At 47.1% G+C, this 21,310-nt stretch overlaps 1 protein-coding gene across 4 annotated transcripts in view; it reads right to left on the bottom strand.

The window, feature by feature from the left end:
- LOC109637898 (cyclic AMP receptor-like protein A) overlaps positions 1 to 21,310 on the bottom strand; it is a 43,966-nt gene that overhangs the window by 12,448 nt on the left and 10,208 nt on the right. For 2 of the 4 annotated variants that reach the window (XM_020100563.2, XM_069533244.1), the window contains 3 exons: positions 17,442 to 17,520; positions 14,388 to 14,435; positions 9,251 to 9,333 (listed from right to left, as the gene is read on the bottom strand). In XM_020100563.2, the coding sequence (XP_019956122.2) occupies positions 9,251 to 9,333; positions 14,388 to 14,435; positions 17,442 to 17,520 (210 nt within the window). Of the gene's footprint in view, positions 1 to 6,259; positions 6,389 to 9,250; positions 9,334 to 14,387; positions 14,436 to 17,441; positions 17,521 to 21,056; positions 21,196 to 21,310 lie in introns of those variants that run through there. The other 2 variants (XM_069533245.1, XM_020100564.2) reach the window with 2 other exon arrangements.

Here is a 21,310-nt window from a genome sequence, read left to right as displayed (position 1 = left end):
GGTTTATTGCCTGGTTCCCCTGTGAATGTCAAAATTTAAATGACAGGTTAGAGGCATTTTAGCTTTATTAAACAAAGCAGCAAGCACACACTTTTTCTCTTCCACCTTAAAAAACCCAGTGAGAACCGCAGAAGATGATTATGGAGATTCGTCCACAAATCTGGTTATAATCCCCTTTTATCCTCTTTTGCAACGTGAGGTTGCAAGGTTTATTCCCCAGTAATCTGTCTCCATTTACCTTCCAACAACTCCTTGAAGAGTTGCAACAGGAAGGAAACCACCAGTTGGGTTGGCCGAGGGTTGAGATAAAAAGAACCTGGAGGTTATTCTGAGCAAGTGGTGTCAACTAAACACCTCAACTCTGCTTAAAATAAAACCAACAGAGCAGCTCGTGGAGCGTCCTGGCGCCCATCGGAGTGAGGGCCATTTCGGAGCAGCGCTGCCTGTTTTCTGGGTTAGCTGACTGCTGTATCTCCAAGGACCAGACCAGCTGCTGCTCACATTCATTTCACTTCCCATTAAAGGTGAAATAAATCAGGACTCCCCACACAACCTCCTTAGAGACGCAGGAAACACACACACATAAATGCACATAGAGGAAGTCGGACACACGCAGATGTATATAAACACACGGCTCACCTGCACATATGCACAGAGGTGTGTACATACAGTATAACCTAGGTCATATGCATTGAGGATGTCAGGTGGAGTGGAAATGCTGTGTTTGTGTGTGTGTGTCAGCCTGCCTGTGTGTGTGTGTGTGTTCTTCTGACAGCACAGCGGTGAGAGTGAGCGGGTCTGTGTGAAGGGGGGCTATTTCTGGCGTCTCATTTTTTTTTCCTGCTGCTGCAAAGAAACGCGATCGGCGTCCGGGAAACGAGAGCTGGCAGCAAGCAATCATCTGCCTGCCACACATACGCACACACACAAACACACACACACATACGCACGCACAAACACGCACAGCGCCTCACAGCGCTGAGCAACACGCGCCATGGCAACGGAACAGCCGCAATTAGAGGCGAAGAGCCTTTCCCCTCCACCGAGGGAGAGACGGAGAGCGAAATGAAAGGAAGAAAGAGAGAGCGGGCAAGAGAGAGAGAAAGAGAGACAGGAAGGGGGGGGGGGGGGTGCAGAGACGAGTGTCAGAGAAACGGCACAGCACAGGAAGGAGAGTGGAAGAGGAAAGGAGTACACGATAAAGAGGTGAGAATGTGCAAGAGCGAGGCTGAGACGGGGAACGAGGGCCGAGAGTGATGGAGGAGGACGGGGAGGAGGACGGGGAGGAGGATGAGAGAGAGAGAGGAGGGGAGTGGGCTGAGGGAGTGAGGCTGAATGAGAAAAGACTAAAAAGCAAAAGGAGGCAGCGAGCGAGGGAGAGAGACAGGGGGAGGAGAGATATCCAAAAAGACAGATTGCAAGACACGAGCGAGACAAACAAAAGAGATTACGTGCGAGAGAAACCAAGATAAGACGAGAGGGGGGGAAGAGGCGAGGAGGTTAGACAGAGTGAGAGAAGGGAGAGAGATGGAGCGACGTGAGGTGGTGGGAGAGAGACGAGTGGGGGGGGGGGGGTTCTCCTGTGTGAGCTGGGCTAATGAAAGATGAATGAGGGAGGCAGTGGTGGGAAGGAGAGTGTGGCTGCAGGCGATGCCTGGCTGAGCTACTGTGTGTGTGTGTGCGTGTGTGCGTGTGTGTGTGTGTGTGTGTGTGTGTGTGTGTGTGCGTGTGTGTGTGCGTGTGTGCGTGTGTGCGTGTGTGTGTGTGTGTGTGTGTGCGCGCACAGTCAAGAGAGTCTTGCAGTTGGCTGTCTGGAGTTAGACAACAGAGAAGATATTGTGTGTACTGTACGACCCGGGAGCAACTGGTCAACGACAACAAAAACACACTCGCACTCAGACGCACACAGAAGCAGACACATGTAGCTTTGAGTCCAAGTCTGCTACCACCTGTTAGCATGCAGTCAATCATTAGCACTCGCACAGTGTCTCCGAGCCTTGCTCACTTATTCAGCCCTTTAATCTATCATGCTGTCAGTCACTCTTTGAACCCGTCTCTCCCTCACCCTCCAGCGTCAGTGCGAAATCCCTCTTCCATCGCCTCTGCCCATCTCATCCAATATCCCACCTTGCCAGTCTCCAACCATCAGCCTCCCTCCTGCCTCCATCAGAGTTCACCTTTTTGTCTGCCTCTAATTGTTGTACCGTACATCCTGACAGCTGTGGGAGAAAAACACACACACACACACACACACACACACACACACACACACACACACTGTTGCAGCTTGGACTGAGAGCTCCCTCCCCAGAGTGGAGGCCGGCCAGACAGAGAAGTCATCCTGACCTCGATCGCGCTTCCTCCTCTCTCCGTATGACTGCCTGGCTTCTTTTTTTCTCTCTTCCCCTCCAGATGACTCACACGCTTCACGGTGCCAAAACAAGGCCCTCGTGCTGCCCGCTGTGCTGCTGCTGACAGACAATCTGAACTTTTCTCTGTTTTAAAGGGGTACCGAGTGTAATCTCTCGACTTGGTGTAAGGCCAGCGTGTGATTCACAACTTTATTTTTCAAACTCTCTTAAATGTTTAGCTGCAGACAAAACATGAAAAGACACAGGTAAGTCAGTGGAGTCAAGGAGACATATTGATAGGAACCTTTGTTTCTGAGAATATATAATGTGTAAATCTCTGCAGCTCTGGTGCAGTACTGGGGGATTTATATTAAAAAGTAGGACATTCTGAGGTGAAACCCGCTGTGCGGTGTACCTAGTTTTCAGAAAGCTTCAAGGTTTATTAGGACGATTTGAAGGTAATTAAATTTAGAGGAAAAAAAACTTAAAACACCAAAAGATTACAAAACACTTCTCACAAACACACGAGGGAAAAGGAACCAGAAATTCCCACAATATCCTTTTTGATGCTTCAGTGCATGATTGCCTTTAATCGAATTTTAACAAAATAAAATCTACTTATTCAATCGAAATCCCTCAAAGCATAATCACATCTTTGCAATTTAAATAAACGAAGATATAAATAACCAATTTTCGTTAAGAAGTTAATCTCAATGGCTGGTGATCAATGTGACCTATGGATACACTGGTTCAAAAGATTCCGTTTGTTCTTCCCTTATCTACTTTACATGTGCGGTGGCCTAAATGGCACCAAAGACAGAGGACAAGCCTTTCATTGTTCAGTGACAACATGTGATCAGCTGCTCTAATGTGCATAATGCTCCGATACTTGTGAGGCATCTTCGTGCTATGGTGTACTCCGTGGACATGTGAGTGTATTTTCAACAGTAAATCATGTCAAATCAATAAAAGATGGTTTGCATTGTGCATTAGTGTCCGTGTGCTCTACAATTGAAAACTGGAACATACCCCACTTTGATCACAGTGTCAACATGTGGATAAAACTCACAGCCAAGGGTATGAGTCCCATTAGAACCCCACCCACTGGTGCAGAGCACACACACTTTTCTTGTCAACCCTCAGTGCAAACTTTTAACCGAATATTTCTGGAATGGGGCTGAATCACATAAACAGGAAAAAAAACACACACACACACACACACACACACACACACACACACACACACACACACACACACGTGGCCACATGCAGTCGCACACCTACGCAAGTGCATGTGGACGAACCAAACACCAACAGACAAAGAGGTGCAAACACGCACACAAACCCAGGGGACTGAAGCGGCTAACGTTCACCAACAGAATAAAACCCAAACAAAGAGACATCCTGTTTCCTGGAACACAACACCGCTCAGCTCCCCGTGCTGGAAGCAGCCAGTTAACACACCAACAAACAAACACACACACACACACACACACACACACACACACACACACAAAATCTGGTACATGTTCATCGCCAGGCATGTGTTTCCCTGTGTCTGATTCATGAACTGGAGTGTGTCTCTGTGTGTCCAGCGATGCCACTGGCTGTGCCCTCGAGTGTTCGTGCACGCCAGTTTATCCGAGTGCGTCCCTGTGGGTAGAATGTGTGTGCGTTTGTGTGAAAGAGAGGGGGAGCGCGACATAGAGCAAGAGAGAGAGCGAGAGAAAGAGTGGAGGGAAGGAGGGAGAGCAGATGATAGAGTAGGCTTTAGCGATTCCCTGGAGTGTGAGGCAGCGTTTACGGCACTCTCAGAGCAGCCAGAGTGATGAATATTTAAAGACGTGCCTGAAAGAGCAGAGAGAGGGGGAACTGTGTGTGTGCATGCATGTGTGTGTGTGCGCATGCGTGTGTGTGTGTGTGTGTGTTTATGTGCATGTGTTTATCTTTGCATGCGCCTGTGAATGTGTGCTCGTGCCGAAGTGTGTGCGAGGGAGGTTATCTAGTATCTCCTCTACCATTTGCGTGCGTATAGCATGTGCGTGTACACGAATGTATGTATATGACTACATGTATGTGGTAGTTTGTATATCTGTAAATTAGAGCATGCTTCATATGTATGTCTATAGGGACTGTATATGTGTGTTAATGTTTGTGTATGGGCAACTATATATGTGTTTGTATGTGAATGTGTCATATCTGCATATTCACCTAAGAAGGATGCAATTATGTATAAATTACTACGTATAGAGTGTGTGCATCCACTACGATAATGAATGACGAGCTGTGTGTGTGTGAGTGTGAGAGTGAGTGTGTGTGTGTGTGTGTGTCGTGTCCAGCGTTGGTGTTGGTGCCTGCCCTGTGTGCGCCTGCAGCCCTGTAGGCCAACTCGCTGTCTCGCTAAACAGGGATTAATAGCGGAGCATCTCTGCTGCTCAATGGGAGACGGATGGCAGCGCAGCTCACCGTCTTCAATTACACACCAGTCGCCGCCTGAGATACAAAGGCACAAGCACACACACGTGGGCACACGCAGTAAACATGGCTGTATATCCTCTAAATATCATCTCAGCCACACATACACACACAGGGTCCAATAGGCTGAGACCACTTTCTCATAACTCAGCAAATGTATGCGACTAATTATCACACAGGCAATCAGGGTGGTTATAGGCACCAGAGCCCAACGGATATGGATTTTTTGGTGCTGATGCCGATACCGAAATAAGGACATAGAGAATTGATAATACCGATATATCGGCCAGTATATATGAAAACATTTAATACGATTTTAAAAGATTTGTTACAGAACACTTTGACTAAGAAATTTAATTATGGCTTGATATTTTATAGTTCAACAATAAACTTTATTAAGAAAATAAAAATATTGGTCGGGCTCTAATGTAGTTTATAAGATTATATTCAAAGTGACTTTCTTTGCGACCCCCACTTTTGCCTCCGAATCTAAAGACAAAAGAGACATCAAATACCTGCCAGCTATATCAACTTCAAAACTTATTTTAGTAAACAGGCCAATGCTGCCACTCTCATACAGTAAATTGAATGTGAAGCGATAGATAAATAAAAAAAAAGCTCTCAGACAAACAAAGATGAGAGTTGGAACCTTGCATACTGCCTTTCAGCATCTGAGGAGCTCACTTGTTCAAGTAAACAAAATACACCACAAAAGATATTAGGGTATACAGTACAAACCACACACCAGCCTACACACACGGAGGCGCAAACACACACATCCTCGCACGCTGAATGCAAGATATTCCGAGAGGCGCAGAGGCGAGGAGCGGAAGGAAGGGAGTGTAGAAAGAAAGGAGAGAGCAGAGCTGAGCGAGAGAGGGAGAGAAAGAGCGCATCCTGGGATGCAGAAAGCCGAATACAGTGAGATAAGAGTTAATGTATCCCCCACCCCTCCTTACTCCCTCCCGTTTGGCTCTCTCTTTCTTCCTCCCTCCATCCATCCCTCCCTCCCTCCCTCCCACCCTCCCTCCGCCTCCTCCCCCGTTCTCTTTGAGGGATGAATAATAACTGCTGCTCTGAGATTTCCTCACTCGTTTTTCAAAGTGCGGAACGGAGATGGGGAAGGTCTGCCCGGCCCCGGTTGCGCGCACACACACACAAAAGCGCAGGCACGCACTGAAGCACACACAGGCGCACGCACGCACTGTCTTGTTCTCCCTGCTTGCCTGGAGCAGGGAAATCAGATCTCCTCCAGAGAAAGGCGGGGGCTTAGACGCTGTAGGGAGCCCATAGAAAAATCCCCTGCAAGCACGTATAGGCCCATACACACCGCAAAAACCCACACGCAGTATCGAGGGAAACTAAGAATAACTAGGAGGATGCAAGCAGCCTCCTGGAGTGACAGGGTGAACTCAAGGTTACAGAGACATTACTGGTTCAAGTCCCGCCGCCAGGGCCAATCTATCCACGCTGAAGCACTTCTCTGCAAGGCATATTACACTGATTGCTCTCAGGCTCTCTCCTCCAGCCCAGAGTCTTCCCTTAGAGCTTTAAGACAAAGCCTGCGAGGAGAAAAGGGAAAGAAAAAAGGACACTAAATGAGGATGACGGTTTCTCCCTGCTCAGTGTCAAAAAAAGGGGAAGGGGGGGGGGTATTAATGGAGAGCAAAAAGTCCTTGTAAAAGACGAGCAGGCTATCCAGGAGGAGCACTTGCTCATCAAGCCACAGAAATCAGCAGCGAGGTTCCGACAACAGGGTTTATTTATGCAAACAGGCGTACAAGCACGCTCAGTAGGAATCTAGACAAGCCTTGTAAACAAACACACACCCACACCATAAAGCACACAGGGGAGGCGATGTGAGAAGCAGACTGTGAAAACTCTAGTCGTGCCCGGGCAGTGGTTACACACACACACACACACACACACACACACACACACACACACACACACACACACACACACACACACACACACACACACAGGGGAGAGTGGCGGAGAAAGAAGGAGTAGTAGAGAGAGGAGATGGAGGAGGTTTAAGTGCTAAGGTGCGAGTGTCTGGTGCTACTTTTGTGCTGCCAAATGACGGAAAGTAAATGAGGAAGAGCGAAAGAGAGGGACGTGTGGCAAAATTATGTATAATGACTCGTCCGTGCATGTGTGTAAGAGCGCGTCGAGGAAAAGTAGGAGCGCTTTCCCATTTCAATTCGCAACAGCTGGTGTCGAATTAACACATTTACCAGTGTGCATTTGGAACAGATTAAAATTGAGTGTGGCGTGTGTGGCGTGACTGTGTGCGTGCGTGCGTTTTTTTTGTGTGTGTGTGTGTGTGTGTGTGCGAGGTAGCAGATGAAGGCCCATGATGGTGTTTGTGTGTGGGAGTGTCTGTGTATTAACGCAATGGATCAGGGCAGGGAGAAATGGCAGAGAGGGGGGAAGAGGGATGCAGAGCAAGCTGTGGAAGGAGAGAGAGAGAGAAAGAGAGAGAGAGAGAGAAAGAAAGAGAGAGAGAGAAAGAGAGAGAGAGAAAGAAAGAGAGAGAGAGAGAGAGAGAGAGCTCTACCCAACGGCTTTAGCTGCTGCCCTGGGCCGTCTCTCTAAGCCCTGTTTAGGAGGCTTTGGAGCTCAGATAGAAATAATCCCCCACTCAGACACACACACACACGGTAGGCATGTACACACAAACTGCAGCACACACACACATATACAAACACATGGGAATGCTCACGGACAGACACGCAAAAGCACACACTCAAGTTGAGGCGGACAAACAAGTGCGCAGGCAGGCACACGCACACACGGCAACAAGCAGAGACAGCACATTCGCCTTGACACGAAGCCAACCACCCACCTCCACACACGCGCACGCACCCACACTCACACACAGAGCGAAACACACACTAAGGCTGTCTGCTGTGCGCCGCTTCCACACGGCAGGGCAGAGCGACATCGGCACGGCACCGTGACAAACACTTTACACACTCCAGCACTCAGCAGAGGGGAGGGAAGGAAGGAGGGAGAGATGGAGAAAGAAGGGAGGAGAAGGCGGGGGAGGATATGAGCCGGTGGGAGGGAGGGAGGCGAGTGAGTCAGGGAAGGGGTAAGAGGGAGGGGAGGCTAACAAATTAATAGGAGCCGGAGATGTATACAGCCAGCGCTGCTGAGCCGGAGAGGACGGGGAGGAGGGGGGAGAGGGAAGAGGTGGAGGCGGTGGTGGTGGAGGACGACGACGAGAGCAATTCATTCCCGTTTTCTCCTCGTTCGCTCTCTGGAGAAAGGCAAAGCGGAGCGGAGCTGAGCGAGCGAGAGCTTGTTTGCTCAAGAGAGGGAGAGAGAGAGAGCGAGGGCTTTGTGTGGCAGAGGATAGGAGAAGTGGTGGAGGAAGAGGTGGGGAGCTGACATGAAAAACACAGAAGGAGAAAGACGACAAGCCCACGCTAGGAGGAGTGGAAATAAAAGGATTGTAAGAAACATATGTGAGCGTAACATGAGGGATAGAGGAAGAGAAAGTGACATTAATGAAGGGAAGGAAGGAAAGACAGGGGGGGGGATTGAGGACAGGGAGGGGAAGGAAGATAGGGCGTTTTGGGGTTAGCGCAGGATGCAGTTTGTCATCTTCATCAGCCGACAGCTGGGGGAACGGGATGGAGAGAGGGGGGGGGGAGGCTGGAATGGATGGAGAGGTGAAGGGGGAGGAGGAGAGGGGGTGAGAGAGCGTGAGGAGAAGGTGAAGAGGGAGGGGGTGCAGTGTTTGAGCGGCGCCTTTGAAAGACGTTGACCCTGTAATTGACCTGTGTCTCCGCCTACATCGCCGTGGCGACAAGCAGAGCCGCCGCAGCTAATCACTTAGTAACCCTGACCTGTCAATCACACCGGTTTCAAAGTGGGGAGGGGGAGGGAAAGGAGGGGGGAGGGAAAGGAGGGGGGAGGGAGGGAGCAGGGGCAAATTAAAGCAGGAGGGAGACGGAGAGAGGGAGGAAGGGAAGGGAGTGAGGGAGTAATAACAGCATCGGGGGTTATCGTTTACTGGACCACTCGCCTCCTCACACCAACCCCCAGTCGATGAGGCCCTGGGTTAAAAAAAAAAAAAAGGCAATAAAATGCTCCGTACTTCCAATACTCAGGCACCGGCACACAAAATCCCCTTTAGTGTTTATGCTGCCGAAGAGAGAGAGAGAGCGTGAAGCTTTGTGAGGGTTCAGATAAGAGAGAGAGAGAGAGAGAGAGAGAGAGAGGAGGATGGGAAAAGCAGAGCAGGGAGGAAAGGGGGAGGGAGTGGGTGACAGCGGAGAGGAGATAAGACAGCGGAGCGAAGCCAACATGCAAATAAAATGCGAGCGCAGAGTTGATGTCCCGTGCAGGCGTGAGAGTGTGTGCGTGTGTGCGTGTGTGCGTGTGTGCGTGTGTGTGTGTGTGTGTGTTACCTGTTGATGAGGGGAAAGATTGACACCAGCAGGTAAACGGAGGGATACCACTTCAATGGCTTGATCTCCTCGGCCAACGAAACCTGGAGGGGAGAGAAGAGGGACCCATGTGGAGAAAGTGAATATTTACATTAATACTGATGTTTTGCTGTGTCTCAATCGTACACACACACACAAACACACACACACAGAGTCAGTGTCTTAACTGGAGGATCAGTGCACTGAGGAAAACAACAAAGGCCAATTAAAATCTAATAAAATATTAACCTGCAGATAATACGCAATATCCACACAGTTATGAGAAGAAACAGGGATTCCAATTAAACTGGAAGCCAATACTTTGCCGTAATGTGAACGGAACGAATTCAATATCTCGTGGACAAGCAGTGAGGTAGAGAGCGGGCGGTGGGCAGGGAGGGAGACAGAGAGATGTGGCAGCAGCTAAAAGTCGGCGAGGGGGAGAGAGAGAGAGAGAGAGAGAGAGAGAGAGAGAGAGAGAGAGAGAGAGAGAGAGAGAGAGAGAGGGGCTGGCGGTGGAGAGCTTTTACAAGCCGTTATCTAATTCCCCGGAGAGGAGGACTCTTGCGTCCGGAAGAGGCTGAGAAGAGCGGCCCCTGGATCGATTTTCTGCGCTGTGCTGTTTTTTCTCCCCCCCCCAACCCCTCTCCTCCCCTAGGCTAGGACGCAGTAGCCGAGCCAGCGCAAAGCCTCCCTTTCCTTCTCTCCCTCACACACACACACGCACACACAGCCGGAGCCAGGAGGCAGGCCCACGAGCTCTGGTCTCAACCCCCACATGCTAGAAATTAATTACTCACCAGAAAGACCCTGAGGCGTGCAAGCTCTAACGCAGGCATTTTAAACAATTCAAATGAAAATCACGAGAGACCCCCGGTGGTATTGTATCTCTCTGTGTGTGTGTGTGTGTGTGTGTGTGCATGTGTGTGTGTGTGCGTGTGTGTGTGCGTCTGCTGACGTGCGTGTGTGTGCGTGTGTTTCTGCTGACGTGCGTGTGTGTGTGTGTGAGGGTACTGAATATACGAGCCAAGTTTCCACTGTGTAACGAATGCAGGCTGTGTGTGATCAACTGATAAGAGCCTCTTCCTATTTGACAACTTAGCATAAGTCAGACATTACGATTGGACCAATTAATTTCTATAATTACGGGAAGTTCTGACGTCACCAAACATGTCGAGAAATACCTATTGTATCTATCTCAAGTGTGTGTGTGTGTGTGTGTGTGTGTGTGGAGAGAGGACTGCCTCACGGTCAAGAGAGAAAACAAGTAAGCAGGGACCTTGAAGGATGCTGGGGAAAGATGGGAGATTTGTGGGGGGGGGGGGGCTTTTGCAGGGGAATGAAAGGTTCCAGAAATTGGGTTGCAGAGAACGCACAGAGCCGTGTAATCTCAGGCAAAATTTAGGTGAGGTGTAGAGGCAGGCATTTAAGGAATTTCACTTCGCAAGAGGCAGGATGTGGAATAGCGGAGGAGGAGGAGGAGGAGGAGGAGGAAGAGCCTCGTGTTTTTAATTACAGTCCTCCCGTGTCAGAGGCCCCTGCACTGCTCGGGAAGCAGAAGGGAATGAAACCGTAATTATTTGCTGCGGGCTCACTGGTCCCTACATTCATGATGCGTGCTGGATTACAGACAGTTTAAGAGAACAACCCATCCCATCCAACCAGCCCTGAACTCACACTCATCTCAGCAGATAAATCTTCTTTAAAAATAACAGCATCAGGTTTCCCAAACGCACTTGAGCACCAAATTAAAGGGCTTTTAAAAAAAGTTTTCTGAAGTGAAATTCAAGGACTTAAAATAAAATTTGCTTTTTTTTTTTCTTTTCTAAGTTTCATGGATAAATATTTGTCTGTGAGACATGGCGCCAGATAATTTTCATCACCATGATCATCTTTATCTGCTGCATCCATCACAGAGTTTTTCTCATGATGTGATTTGTTGATTATTTTAAGGAGAAATGTCAATAGTTTATTAGTAAACTATAGAGTTGAATATGTTGAGACAACTTTCCATCTCAGTTTTTTAGCCAAAATCCATATATAATCCTTAAAGTGCTAATAAAACTATTTTAAACTAGAATGGCACTCAGTAGAGCGTATACCTCTTTCTTCTCCATGAATTATTCCCGGGGAAGAAAATTCCGCCCTCTGATCTGGATCCGCAGCAACATTTTCTGGCTTTTTCCCTTCCACCAAGTTTCATGATAATCTGTCCAGTAGTTTTTGTGTAAACTTGCTTACAAACCAAACCAACTGGCAAATGGACGATGGCGGAGGTAAAAATGGAATACTTTTAGTTTTTCTTAAACGTAAAAAGAAAGCAGCCAGAAGTATCGCTGATTATCCAGCAGCTGCAGAGCCTTTCTCAACAAAAGAAGCTGGATGTGTTTTGACGAAGCCATGCGTGTTCCATAAGAGCTCTCGACAAACCCAACTGTCCTTGCAGCTTATTCATCCTCCGTTCTTCAGGATGTTGGTGACATGTAAAATTAGAATACGGTGGATAAATGAGGACTCACAAGTGCAGAGGTAATGCACAACAAGACACAAGGTTGTGTGTGCAATTACACGGACACACACACACATCTTTACAGACACAGCGTAGCAGACACATCGCATTGTGACTCAAGGCTTGTGTGGCTCCGTAAACAAACACCCTGGGAAGATAACGAACAAGCGGCTCGCTGTTTGCTCAGCCAGCTTTGTTGCTACCCGACAGGACTGAGCGGCTGTGTGTGCAGTTGTGCAAATGTGTTTAAAGGTGGGTGTGTGTGTGTACATGTCACTCTACAGTTGTGTCGGCAAAATTTTGATTGACACCAGCATTGTGTGGGCGTTCCCCCCAACTTTAAAAGGTTGTTTGATGGTCATCACATGAGGTTCAGGAGTTCTGATTAGGTCTAAGCATTTATTTGTTATTGCTAAGGTTGGGTTGAATGTGAGGCATTATGTCAATGAGTGTCCTCACAACTGTGGAAAGAGTGTGTGTCTGTCTTACTTGAATACCCTCTTCTGTACATCCTCTTGCTGACCTGTGCTGCTGTGAAGAACTCGTGATGCTGACTGGATGCATGTGCTCAAGCGTGACGACAAACAAATCGCCCAAGAAACACACAGATGTGTCACAACCATGTGACTGACGGCCGCGATAACTGTCGAAACAAGTTATGTACTTCACGGCTGCAGCCAGATACACACAGATACATATCGGGCGACAGAGTCAGGGAGAGAGGGGGGAGAATATAAAAGATCAAGAATGGTGAAAGTAGCGTGCTACAAGTGACAGCTTGGAGGTACGCATGGGTGTGTGTGAGACGCAGTAAAGGAGAACATGTGAGGCGCAGACGGACAGAGATTTAAGGAGGAAAATGGAAATCACCAGAGCCAGTGGTCTTTAGACACCAAGCAGGAATCATTTTATCTCGCTTTCTCTCTCTCACACACACACACACACGAACCAGCGGTCGCTTGCTTGGCAAGCACAATCAGGGAGGCTGTTGTTGTTTTAAAGCATCGCAGCGCGTGCATAAACTCTCCTAAATATTCATGTCCATGAACCTGGCTTGCTGCTTTATTCATGCTGGGTATGACTACAAGAGTTAGAGAGAGAGAGACCGAGGAAGGGAGTGAGGGAGTAAAGAAAGAGGGGGAAAGAGTCTGTGCAGTGAAAGGCTAAAAGAGAAACAGATTGAAAAGACGAGAGCATTTGTGAAAGAAAAATACAGGAAAAAGCGGTGCGATTGAAACCACTGCAGACATAGCAATTAGCTATATGTACGGTGGGCGTGTGTGTTCCAGCCATTACCATCATGGTTGAGGGTTACACCAGTTCAGTGTGCAGTGATTACATCTGCCACTTAGGGGCAGCATCTACATAACCTTAACCCTAACCTGCCCTCCACGCCCCACCCTGCAGGGCGGAGGAGCAGCAGCAGAGCAGAGGACACAGTGAGCAGGTTACTAAAGGCAGATCAGCGAGGGATTGCTGCCATCACATATTAAACTTTTCAGGAGTCGTGCTGCAACACTGACCACCTCTGTGGGGAAGGCTATGATTCATTTGAATGATTTGGCATCTCCAGCGCGATTGCTTGAGCAACTGAAGGTTTAGTGTCTTGCTGGAGGACACTTCAATGTCTGCAGCCAGGAGCTGAGTCGAAATAACATAACAAGAAGCTTTCAGTCAGAGAGAAGAAATACTTTTGACTTCAACAAATCCTTCAAAGAGGAACTGCAACAACTTAGCATTACATTTAAAGTTAAGGGACTCACAAGAGACACATTTTAAATCAAAGCAGCAGACATTGAGATATCCTGACTTTTATTCCAAAGTAGGGTCAAGTGCTAAAAATACATGATTTTTCAATTCCCATGATAGAACCTATTACTCCCTTTTGTAAAACCCTAGAAGTAATGCAGATTTCTGCTAGGTATGTTGTCTCCAAGCCCATGTCAAGATAACCCTCAGTTATTACTTCAGACTTTCAAGAAGCACCACAAGAATTATTCTCAAATAACCAGTTTGTATGTGTTTTTTCCGACAATGTGAGCTGCGGAGGGGCATAATATTATTTGAATACATTTAGAACTGCTCACATTTAAAGACAGTCTCTCCTGGAAACCATTCATAGTGTTAAACTCAGATGTTCACACGGAAACTGTCTGGCGATGGTGCTGGATTGATGTCTGTTCTAAGAGTGAGAGCCTTCATGGTTGTTGTGTTACACGTCACGCCTCTGATTCCTTAACACTGGCATTTTATCTAAACATCACACCCTGTGGTGGCATTATGACGGCCTGTTTGGTTCGGTGTAAACAAGCAGGGCCGACATAATGAAGGGTCTTCTTGTCTTCATGTCGCTCTTATTTTTCCTCCTCTGTTCCCTGTTAATTAAGTAACGCCAGGAACACGTGCGTAAGTGCATACCCACATTTATATACACGCTCAAGCACACACATGAAGAGAGTCAAGAGGGCAAATTTCTCCCTGCTGGGTTTGACACCTACCCAGCGTGACCGCAAGAGCTAATCCTGCACACAGTTTAATCCTCACGCTCCATGTGTGTATATATGAGTGTGTGTGTGTGTGGAGAAATGTGATGATCAGACAGACCATTACCTTTCGTCTCTCCCTCTCTGGGTTGAAGGTTCCCAACCATGACTGCAACTGCTCAGAAAAGACAAAAAGTGGAAAGAAAGGTCAGGTCAGTTATTTTGGCCGAAATAAACAAATAAAAAGAAATAGAAAATGAGGAAACATACGTTATTTGGTATTCCCAAGGACTGGCCTTAGATTTAGAGGTCAGTGCATAAAGCGACAAGCTGAAATAAGTTTCACATTGTGTACGATCCCAACACTCAATCTTTCCAATTCTCCCTCATCCCTGCACAATTGTCTAAATCACAGCAGGGTGCAGAGTTTAGAGGCAGTAGGGAGCTCCCAACGTTTCACAAAAGAGAGAACTGATCAGCTTTAAGTGCTCACAATATGACAGGAGAGAGAAGGAGAGGCGACGGGTGAGCAGAGAAAGGGGGAGAAAATTGTGTGAAAGCGTGAACGAAAAAGAAAAAAGTGGAACAAACATGGCAGATCTGAAATCTCTGGAGACGACATGGGAATACTTTCCGCTCTTCCTCTGACTCCCCTCTCAGGGGAACGCACGGAAAATGTCAACAGACACGAACAGGAACGCACGCTCACACACACATGCACGCATACGCCCATGCACAGGACTGGGATTTGTAATGGTGGGACAGAGGTGGGGGGGGGCTTTATGAAGCCAGAAGGTTTACGTAACCCAAGACATCACAGACAAAATCTCTGGAGGGCCTGAGCTTCACACGCACGCACACACAATACGGCAGTGTGAACGATACGCTCTAACAGCTCTGCTGTTCTGCTATTTATTAACTCAACGTTGCCATGGTTTCTGTGTGCTGATGTGATTGTCATTATAAATCTATGTGTGACTACGTGGTGTGTTTGTGCGGCGCAAGGAAGGAAGGAAGGAAAACGGCCACAGCCATTTGGCCATTAGACCAAACTTGTTCCAGAGCGGCCCTTCACTTTACAGCTGAGCACCACGATCCATCAAAATCAACAAACACTGATAATAAGTGGCAATATCATTAGGGCTTCGGCCAGGTCTCGGGAGTGCGTGCCCGGCTTTTGTTGCAATCTAGCTCAAGCCGCGACACAGAGAACCAAGCAATTCAGTCGGTTAAGCACCGAGGCGCGGGAGGGAGGGAAGGAGTCGGCATGTAAAAAAAACGCTTCCGTAAAACAAACACAACACCACACTCTGAGACATCTCTGTCTGCCGTGATCATGACTCATTAACTTTCAAACCTCTCAAGTTGGTATGAGCTCACACGGTAACTCAGAGTGTTTTACTGGTTTATAAGACATTCACTCTCTAAACGAATTCCCACGCTACCGACTCGTTTTCACCCACGATCCTGCGATCCCCTCTGACTCCGGAGACCGGACAAACTTCTCCGTCCGGCTAACATCCCACCTCTCTTCGATGAACCTCCTCCTCTTTATCCCATTCCTCGTTGCATCGCCACCTACCCTCCTTTCAAAGCCTTTTGAAATTCTTTCAAGTGAGACAGCCTGCAGCTGAAAAAGAGATAAGGCTTGAGCTCTTCATAAATATGATAGAGAAAGCAAAACGGCAGAGTGAAGGCGGAGTGAGGGAGACAGACGTGGAGGCTGAAGGGAGAAAAGGGAAAAATGAGAGGGGGATGGAGTCAGAGACAGACAGAGAGATAAATGGAGTTCGAAAAAGGAAAAAGAGAAGGGTGAAAATGAGAAAGGTGGAAAACAGAGATACAGAGAGACAAGAGGAAGAGGGAGAGATGGCTGAATATGTGAGCTGAATGAGTTATGAGATGCAGGTTCAAAACCAGCGACATTCATTCATCCTTTCTTTTTTATCACATTCATGATAAAGAGCTGTGTCCTCTCTGTTTTATCCCCCTTCCCTTCAGCTACCTGCTTTCTGTCTCTGACTCGCCCGTCTGCTGCCCAGCTATCTGCAAAAATCAGTTTCACGGTCACTGACGCTCAAACAGAGAATGTCAGTGTTCACCACTTCATCCTGCGTGTGGCTTTAGCCTCATTCTCTCTTCCTGCATTTGATTAATTGTTTCTTTCTTCTTCGGCCACATTGTGGCGGTGTAAGATCGGGTGAATGGCAGCTATGTGAACTTCATGGAGTACTGCCTCTGGGCTTCTGCTGAACTCCGAGCCAACACGGTGAGATCAACTAAGTGGTTAATTGATTGATCAGCAGATTAGTTGCTCTGGTAGACACTCAAGTGATTGAAATGTCAAAATAGTGAAAAGTATCCGTCACACCAATACAACCATAGAGAAATTCAAAATGTTGAGAAAATAAAATCAATCCAAAATTAAAAGGTATTGAATTTAATTTAAAGAAGCCACACTTTTACTTTACACATTGAAAATGTTATATTATATGAAAATAATTGATTTGAAAGCTGATAGATACATGTACAGACAAATTCCTAAATTGCTTCCACCCAGTGGCATGAAAGACGACTTTAAAAACACACATGTTATTACAGACAAAAGATTAGATAATCTGAATAATCAGTGTCTTTAAAGATAGTTTGAGCTTATTATGACTTGGATCTTAAGTTTCATTGTTTCGTGGCTTGTATTCCTGTTGGTCATTGTACTGCACAAATGAATTGCAAAGAGCTGTAAATGCAGTTAAGTTCACTAAAAAGAGGTCAGACGATCAGACAGGTTTTAGACAGGTTTTAGACAGATCACTAGGTCAGCCAGACATGTTTGAGCAAGCAAAAAAAGGAAAACTTTAAAATCTTTACTCAAACGTGCTGCTGTAAATACTTATTTCTGTTTACAAACCCGTTTTGACCTAATTGTGTGCATTCAAATTTACCTGAAATTTAAGTCACTCAGACAACCTGTCTGCTTACAACCTGTCTGCTCACAACCTGTTTGCTTATCTGCACTATGTGTATGTTTTTTGCCTCGTCACCATGATCAAGAATGAGGCTATGCTGTTTCAGCTTTCACTGATGTCAGTTTTCTAAAAGGTCATGATGCATTTGGATTCAGCTTAATTGCCACTGTGTTGGGTTCCCGCCACTACCCACTGGACGCAGGAGGATCACTCACCCTCGCATTGGCCACGCAGATGATCCTGGCGTAGCAGCAGATCATCAGAAAGATCAGGCTGAACAGCGGCACATACCATCTGAGAAGCAAAGACACAAGCAGGTAGTAAGATAACTGAGTGTTATCAAAAGATCAGATCATTGCTGTTGTTTTGTTTGTGATGGTTTGTTTTTCTTCAGTCCTGGTTCAGGAACAGGAGGTCTGAAGAAGGCCATACATCGTAGCAGTCTATAACACAATCAAATGTAAAGGCACACCAGGTGTCTGGCCAAAGAGATCAGACCACTGAAACTCATCTAATACGATTCCCCGATCAGGATCAAAACCTGAGGAGGCTATTGTTGTTAGATGTGATTTGTTCTAGACTGGGAAAGAAGCTTGTTCTGATATGATGCTTCACTTAAATCATTGTAACCCTTAGTCTATTTAGGAAAAGTCAGATTGACACTAAACTAAACTGCACATATGAATATTAAGTGTACTTATGTATATGTAATTGGTGTTTATGTATAGGTGAGACTGTTGGACACTTGGCAGAATTATTCTGGCCGGCGGATGTGCAGAGGACGCACCATATGTACATAAACAGACCTGACTCAGAACCTCTGGACCTTGCACCTCAGCTAGTAGAGATGAGAGGCAGACAAAAAAACAAGGGATAATGCCAGGAAAGTCACAACACTTGAAATGCATGGCATTCCTATGGGATGAAGGGCTGACAATGAAGAGAGGCACGGGTGAAGAGTAACATGTCAGGTAGTTCTGAGCAGATGAAAGCGAGCAAGACGAGCGAGGGAAACGGGGGTGATGGCTTTGTTGGAATGGGAGGCTTGTGTTAGGCAACCTCTGGGGAGGTGATGTAAGCTCAGAGGAGTTTCAGCCTCTCCTTGTAATCACGAAACAAGCCTTTGTCTCACTTTGATCGACAAGTTCCTGGCCACCACTTCCCTGTTCAGCCTCAGTAACTCAGAGAAGTGTGCACAACACCCCAATTCCTCCCGAGCACCTGGCACCGAATGCACCTACGTGATAAGCATAATGGATTGTGCAGAGGAACAACACCAAGAGTAATTATAGGCCTGATCATGATCCAGGAGGGAAAAAAAGTCTGACATTTAAAACAGAGTCTAAGTCTGTCTCTGACCCATAAATACAGGGACGCACACAGTTTCACAGGAAAATGGATCAGGGGAAAAAATGTCATCGCTGTGCCTGAAAAAGTCCTTAGCGTGTGCTAAAATTGCATCTGTTAGCAGCATGTCAATAGGCAAATATTAGGTCCATGGCCTAATTCAACTTCGCCCACACTTGTCATCAAAGCCTGCGGGTCGAAAGAAACTCACTTAGCGTTATAAATTAAACGCTTTATTGGCAAGGGAATCTGAGATGGTACACGCTTGTTTCACAGCAGGAAATGGGGAATGGCCGCTTTACACAACATGTTCCTTCACGTCTTGTATCATCTGGTAATATATACAACCCTCTGTGAACATGTGTGCGAGTGCACGTGTGCGAGTGCACATGTATGTGCGCGTCCACACGGGTTCAATAATGGCATGGGACAATGATGAAAGCGTTTCAGGGGAGACCTGTGCAGGCGTCACCTCTGTGTGATTTAATAACCTGATCTCCGGAATAAACAGCGTCCAATTACACCAGCGCACGTCCCCTTGATGATGGAGAGACGGGTTGCGGGGGTGGGGGGGGGTTGGCGTAGAGGGGAGAGGAGGGGGTGGCCTTTTTAACAATAGCGTGGAGGGGCTGCAAGGAGGAGAGAATGACGGGCGGCAGCTACAAAGTGCTCTAATTAGCATGATAACGATCTGCCATTAGAGTCCGCTGTGCTCTACAGCTGAGCACTACCCGGAGACAGAGCGAGAGCAAAAGGGAGGGAGCGAATTAGAGAGAGCGAGAGAGAGAGCGAGAGAGAGAAGGAATTAAATAGAGGCAGAGAGAGAGAAAGGATCCGGAGTGGGCAGATGATAAAGGTGAAACGAGAATAGAGGTGAGGCTGGAAAGATGGATGGATGATGGCAGATTGTGGGTCAGGACCAGAAAGCAGAAATACGAAAGAAGTGCTGGGTGATTAAAAGACAGGGAGAGGGATAAGGTCACAGTGAGAAGGAGAGGAATAGCAGAAAAAGGCTGCGGCCAATGGATTGACTACGGAAGGATAGATAGAGAGGTGGATAAATACAGAGGGGGTTTCGAGATCTGGAGGAAAGTACAACAGCGAGCAAAGGTGGAAAGCCTGAAACTGGCAGAAAGAAAGATCATCAGAGATTCAATCTCTCTGCCCGAGCCTGGCCTTCCCCCTGGTGCTGCTCTGAAGTGAGGAATGAGGCTTGGATGAAAGAGGCCTTAATTGAAGTGCTCGGTGGGAGATGAGAGTGCGTCTAGAGATCCGACTGTGCAGGGTTAGTGTTCAACTGCAACTCTGACCCACAAGATCCTACTGCTGAGTGAGAGAGCACGATCTACCTGTTCAACCACTTACGCAGGGACAGGACGAAAGGAGAGAACAGAAACATAAGAAGTTACAGCGATTCATCTTGAGAGGAACATCAATGTTTGTGGTCAAAAATGTCCAACTAATGACGACAATCATTGAAAACGCAAGTCAGCGTCGATCTGCTGATATGCTTGATGAATTGGTCATCGTGCAAAAATTTGAAAACTACTGCACAACTACTGTGACATAACGCCTTTCCTTTTCATACAGGCATTAAATGACAGGTGTCGTCACTGAGAAGAATACAACCACACTGCTGGGAAAAAGTGAAGAGAGCAAAAACAACCAGAACCATGTTGATACAGTTTTTTTTCCCTTCAGAAGAACCGCTTCGAGCTTGTGTGCGCTTCTTTTCCACCACAGACTCATAGGTTTTTTCCATAGTTTCCAGCAGAATGCCTGGTCTTTAAAACCAGTCTTTGCAATCTCCCTCCCAGAGCCATCTGGGAATCTCTATGCTCCGTCATTAAGGGGTCTGTGGAGACCAACAGAAACGATGCCGCATGCCAGCATAAATTATGTTTGTCCTCCCAAACTGGACAAAAACACACAGACATTAGGCCATTTTTCTCAGAGACAAAGGCTCATGTCTGCGAAAGACTCTGGAGCAGTCCCAGGTATTTACTATCTGGTGAACACACACATTTACGTCCCTTTACTGACGTGATGCTATGACACAGGTCATGGAGTCTTTGCTATTTCAGCTACAGTTTTCCCTCCATGTCGAGCATGGGTCCAACACTGCTTGACTGGCCTTGACATTGAAGAAACTGAAATAAATTATATATAAATGCAAACACCATATCGCTTCTTTCTACAGTTTGAAAAAACAGTTTAGACAATGAGGTGTATGAAGGTATAAGATTCATCTTCTTGGGACAATGAATGTCTGCACACAATTTCATGACAATCTATCCAACAGTGTTTAACCAATCCCCGACATTATCATCCCTGCGTACAGAACCATTCTGCTTGCATTACCCTGCTAATTATGTTAATCGTTTGTGAGCGTCATATTCTGTCGTGATGGGGACGTCTAAGAGCTGTGACTCAGCTAAGCCTGAGTGCTTCCAACTGCTGACTCAAACCCTGAAATTCCGCACCTCCATCATACAGCGTTGTCCTCTGCTTTCCATTCTCCTTCCTCTTTCATCCTCTTTCATATCCTCTTCCTCCTCCTCCGAGCCTTCCCCGCCTCCTCTGTCCTGTCTGCGCGCTTCGCTGAACTCTGATGAAGACACACTACGGGGCGTGGGCAGAGACGAGGGCAATTTATTTCTCTGACTCTCCTCGGCTTCCCGTGCCAGTATGCCGCTTTCCTGCTCGTGATGAGTAATTCTCCATCTCTCTAACTACA

This window comes from Paralichthys olivaceus, chromosome 10 (assembly GCF_024713975.1).
Source record: "Paralichthys olivaceus isolate ysfri-2021 chromosome 10, ASM2471397v2, whole genome shotgun sequence".
In the NCBI taxonomy this organism is placed as follows: domain Eukaryota; kingdom Metazoa; phylum Chordata; class Actinopteri; order Pleuronectiformes; family Paralichthyidae; genus Paralichthys; species Paralichthys olivaceus.
The sequence above is the reverse complement of the archived record's forward strand: the minus strand, read 5'-3'. Positions and strand labels throughout refer to the sequence as shown.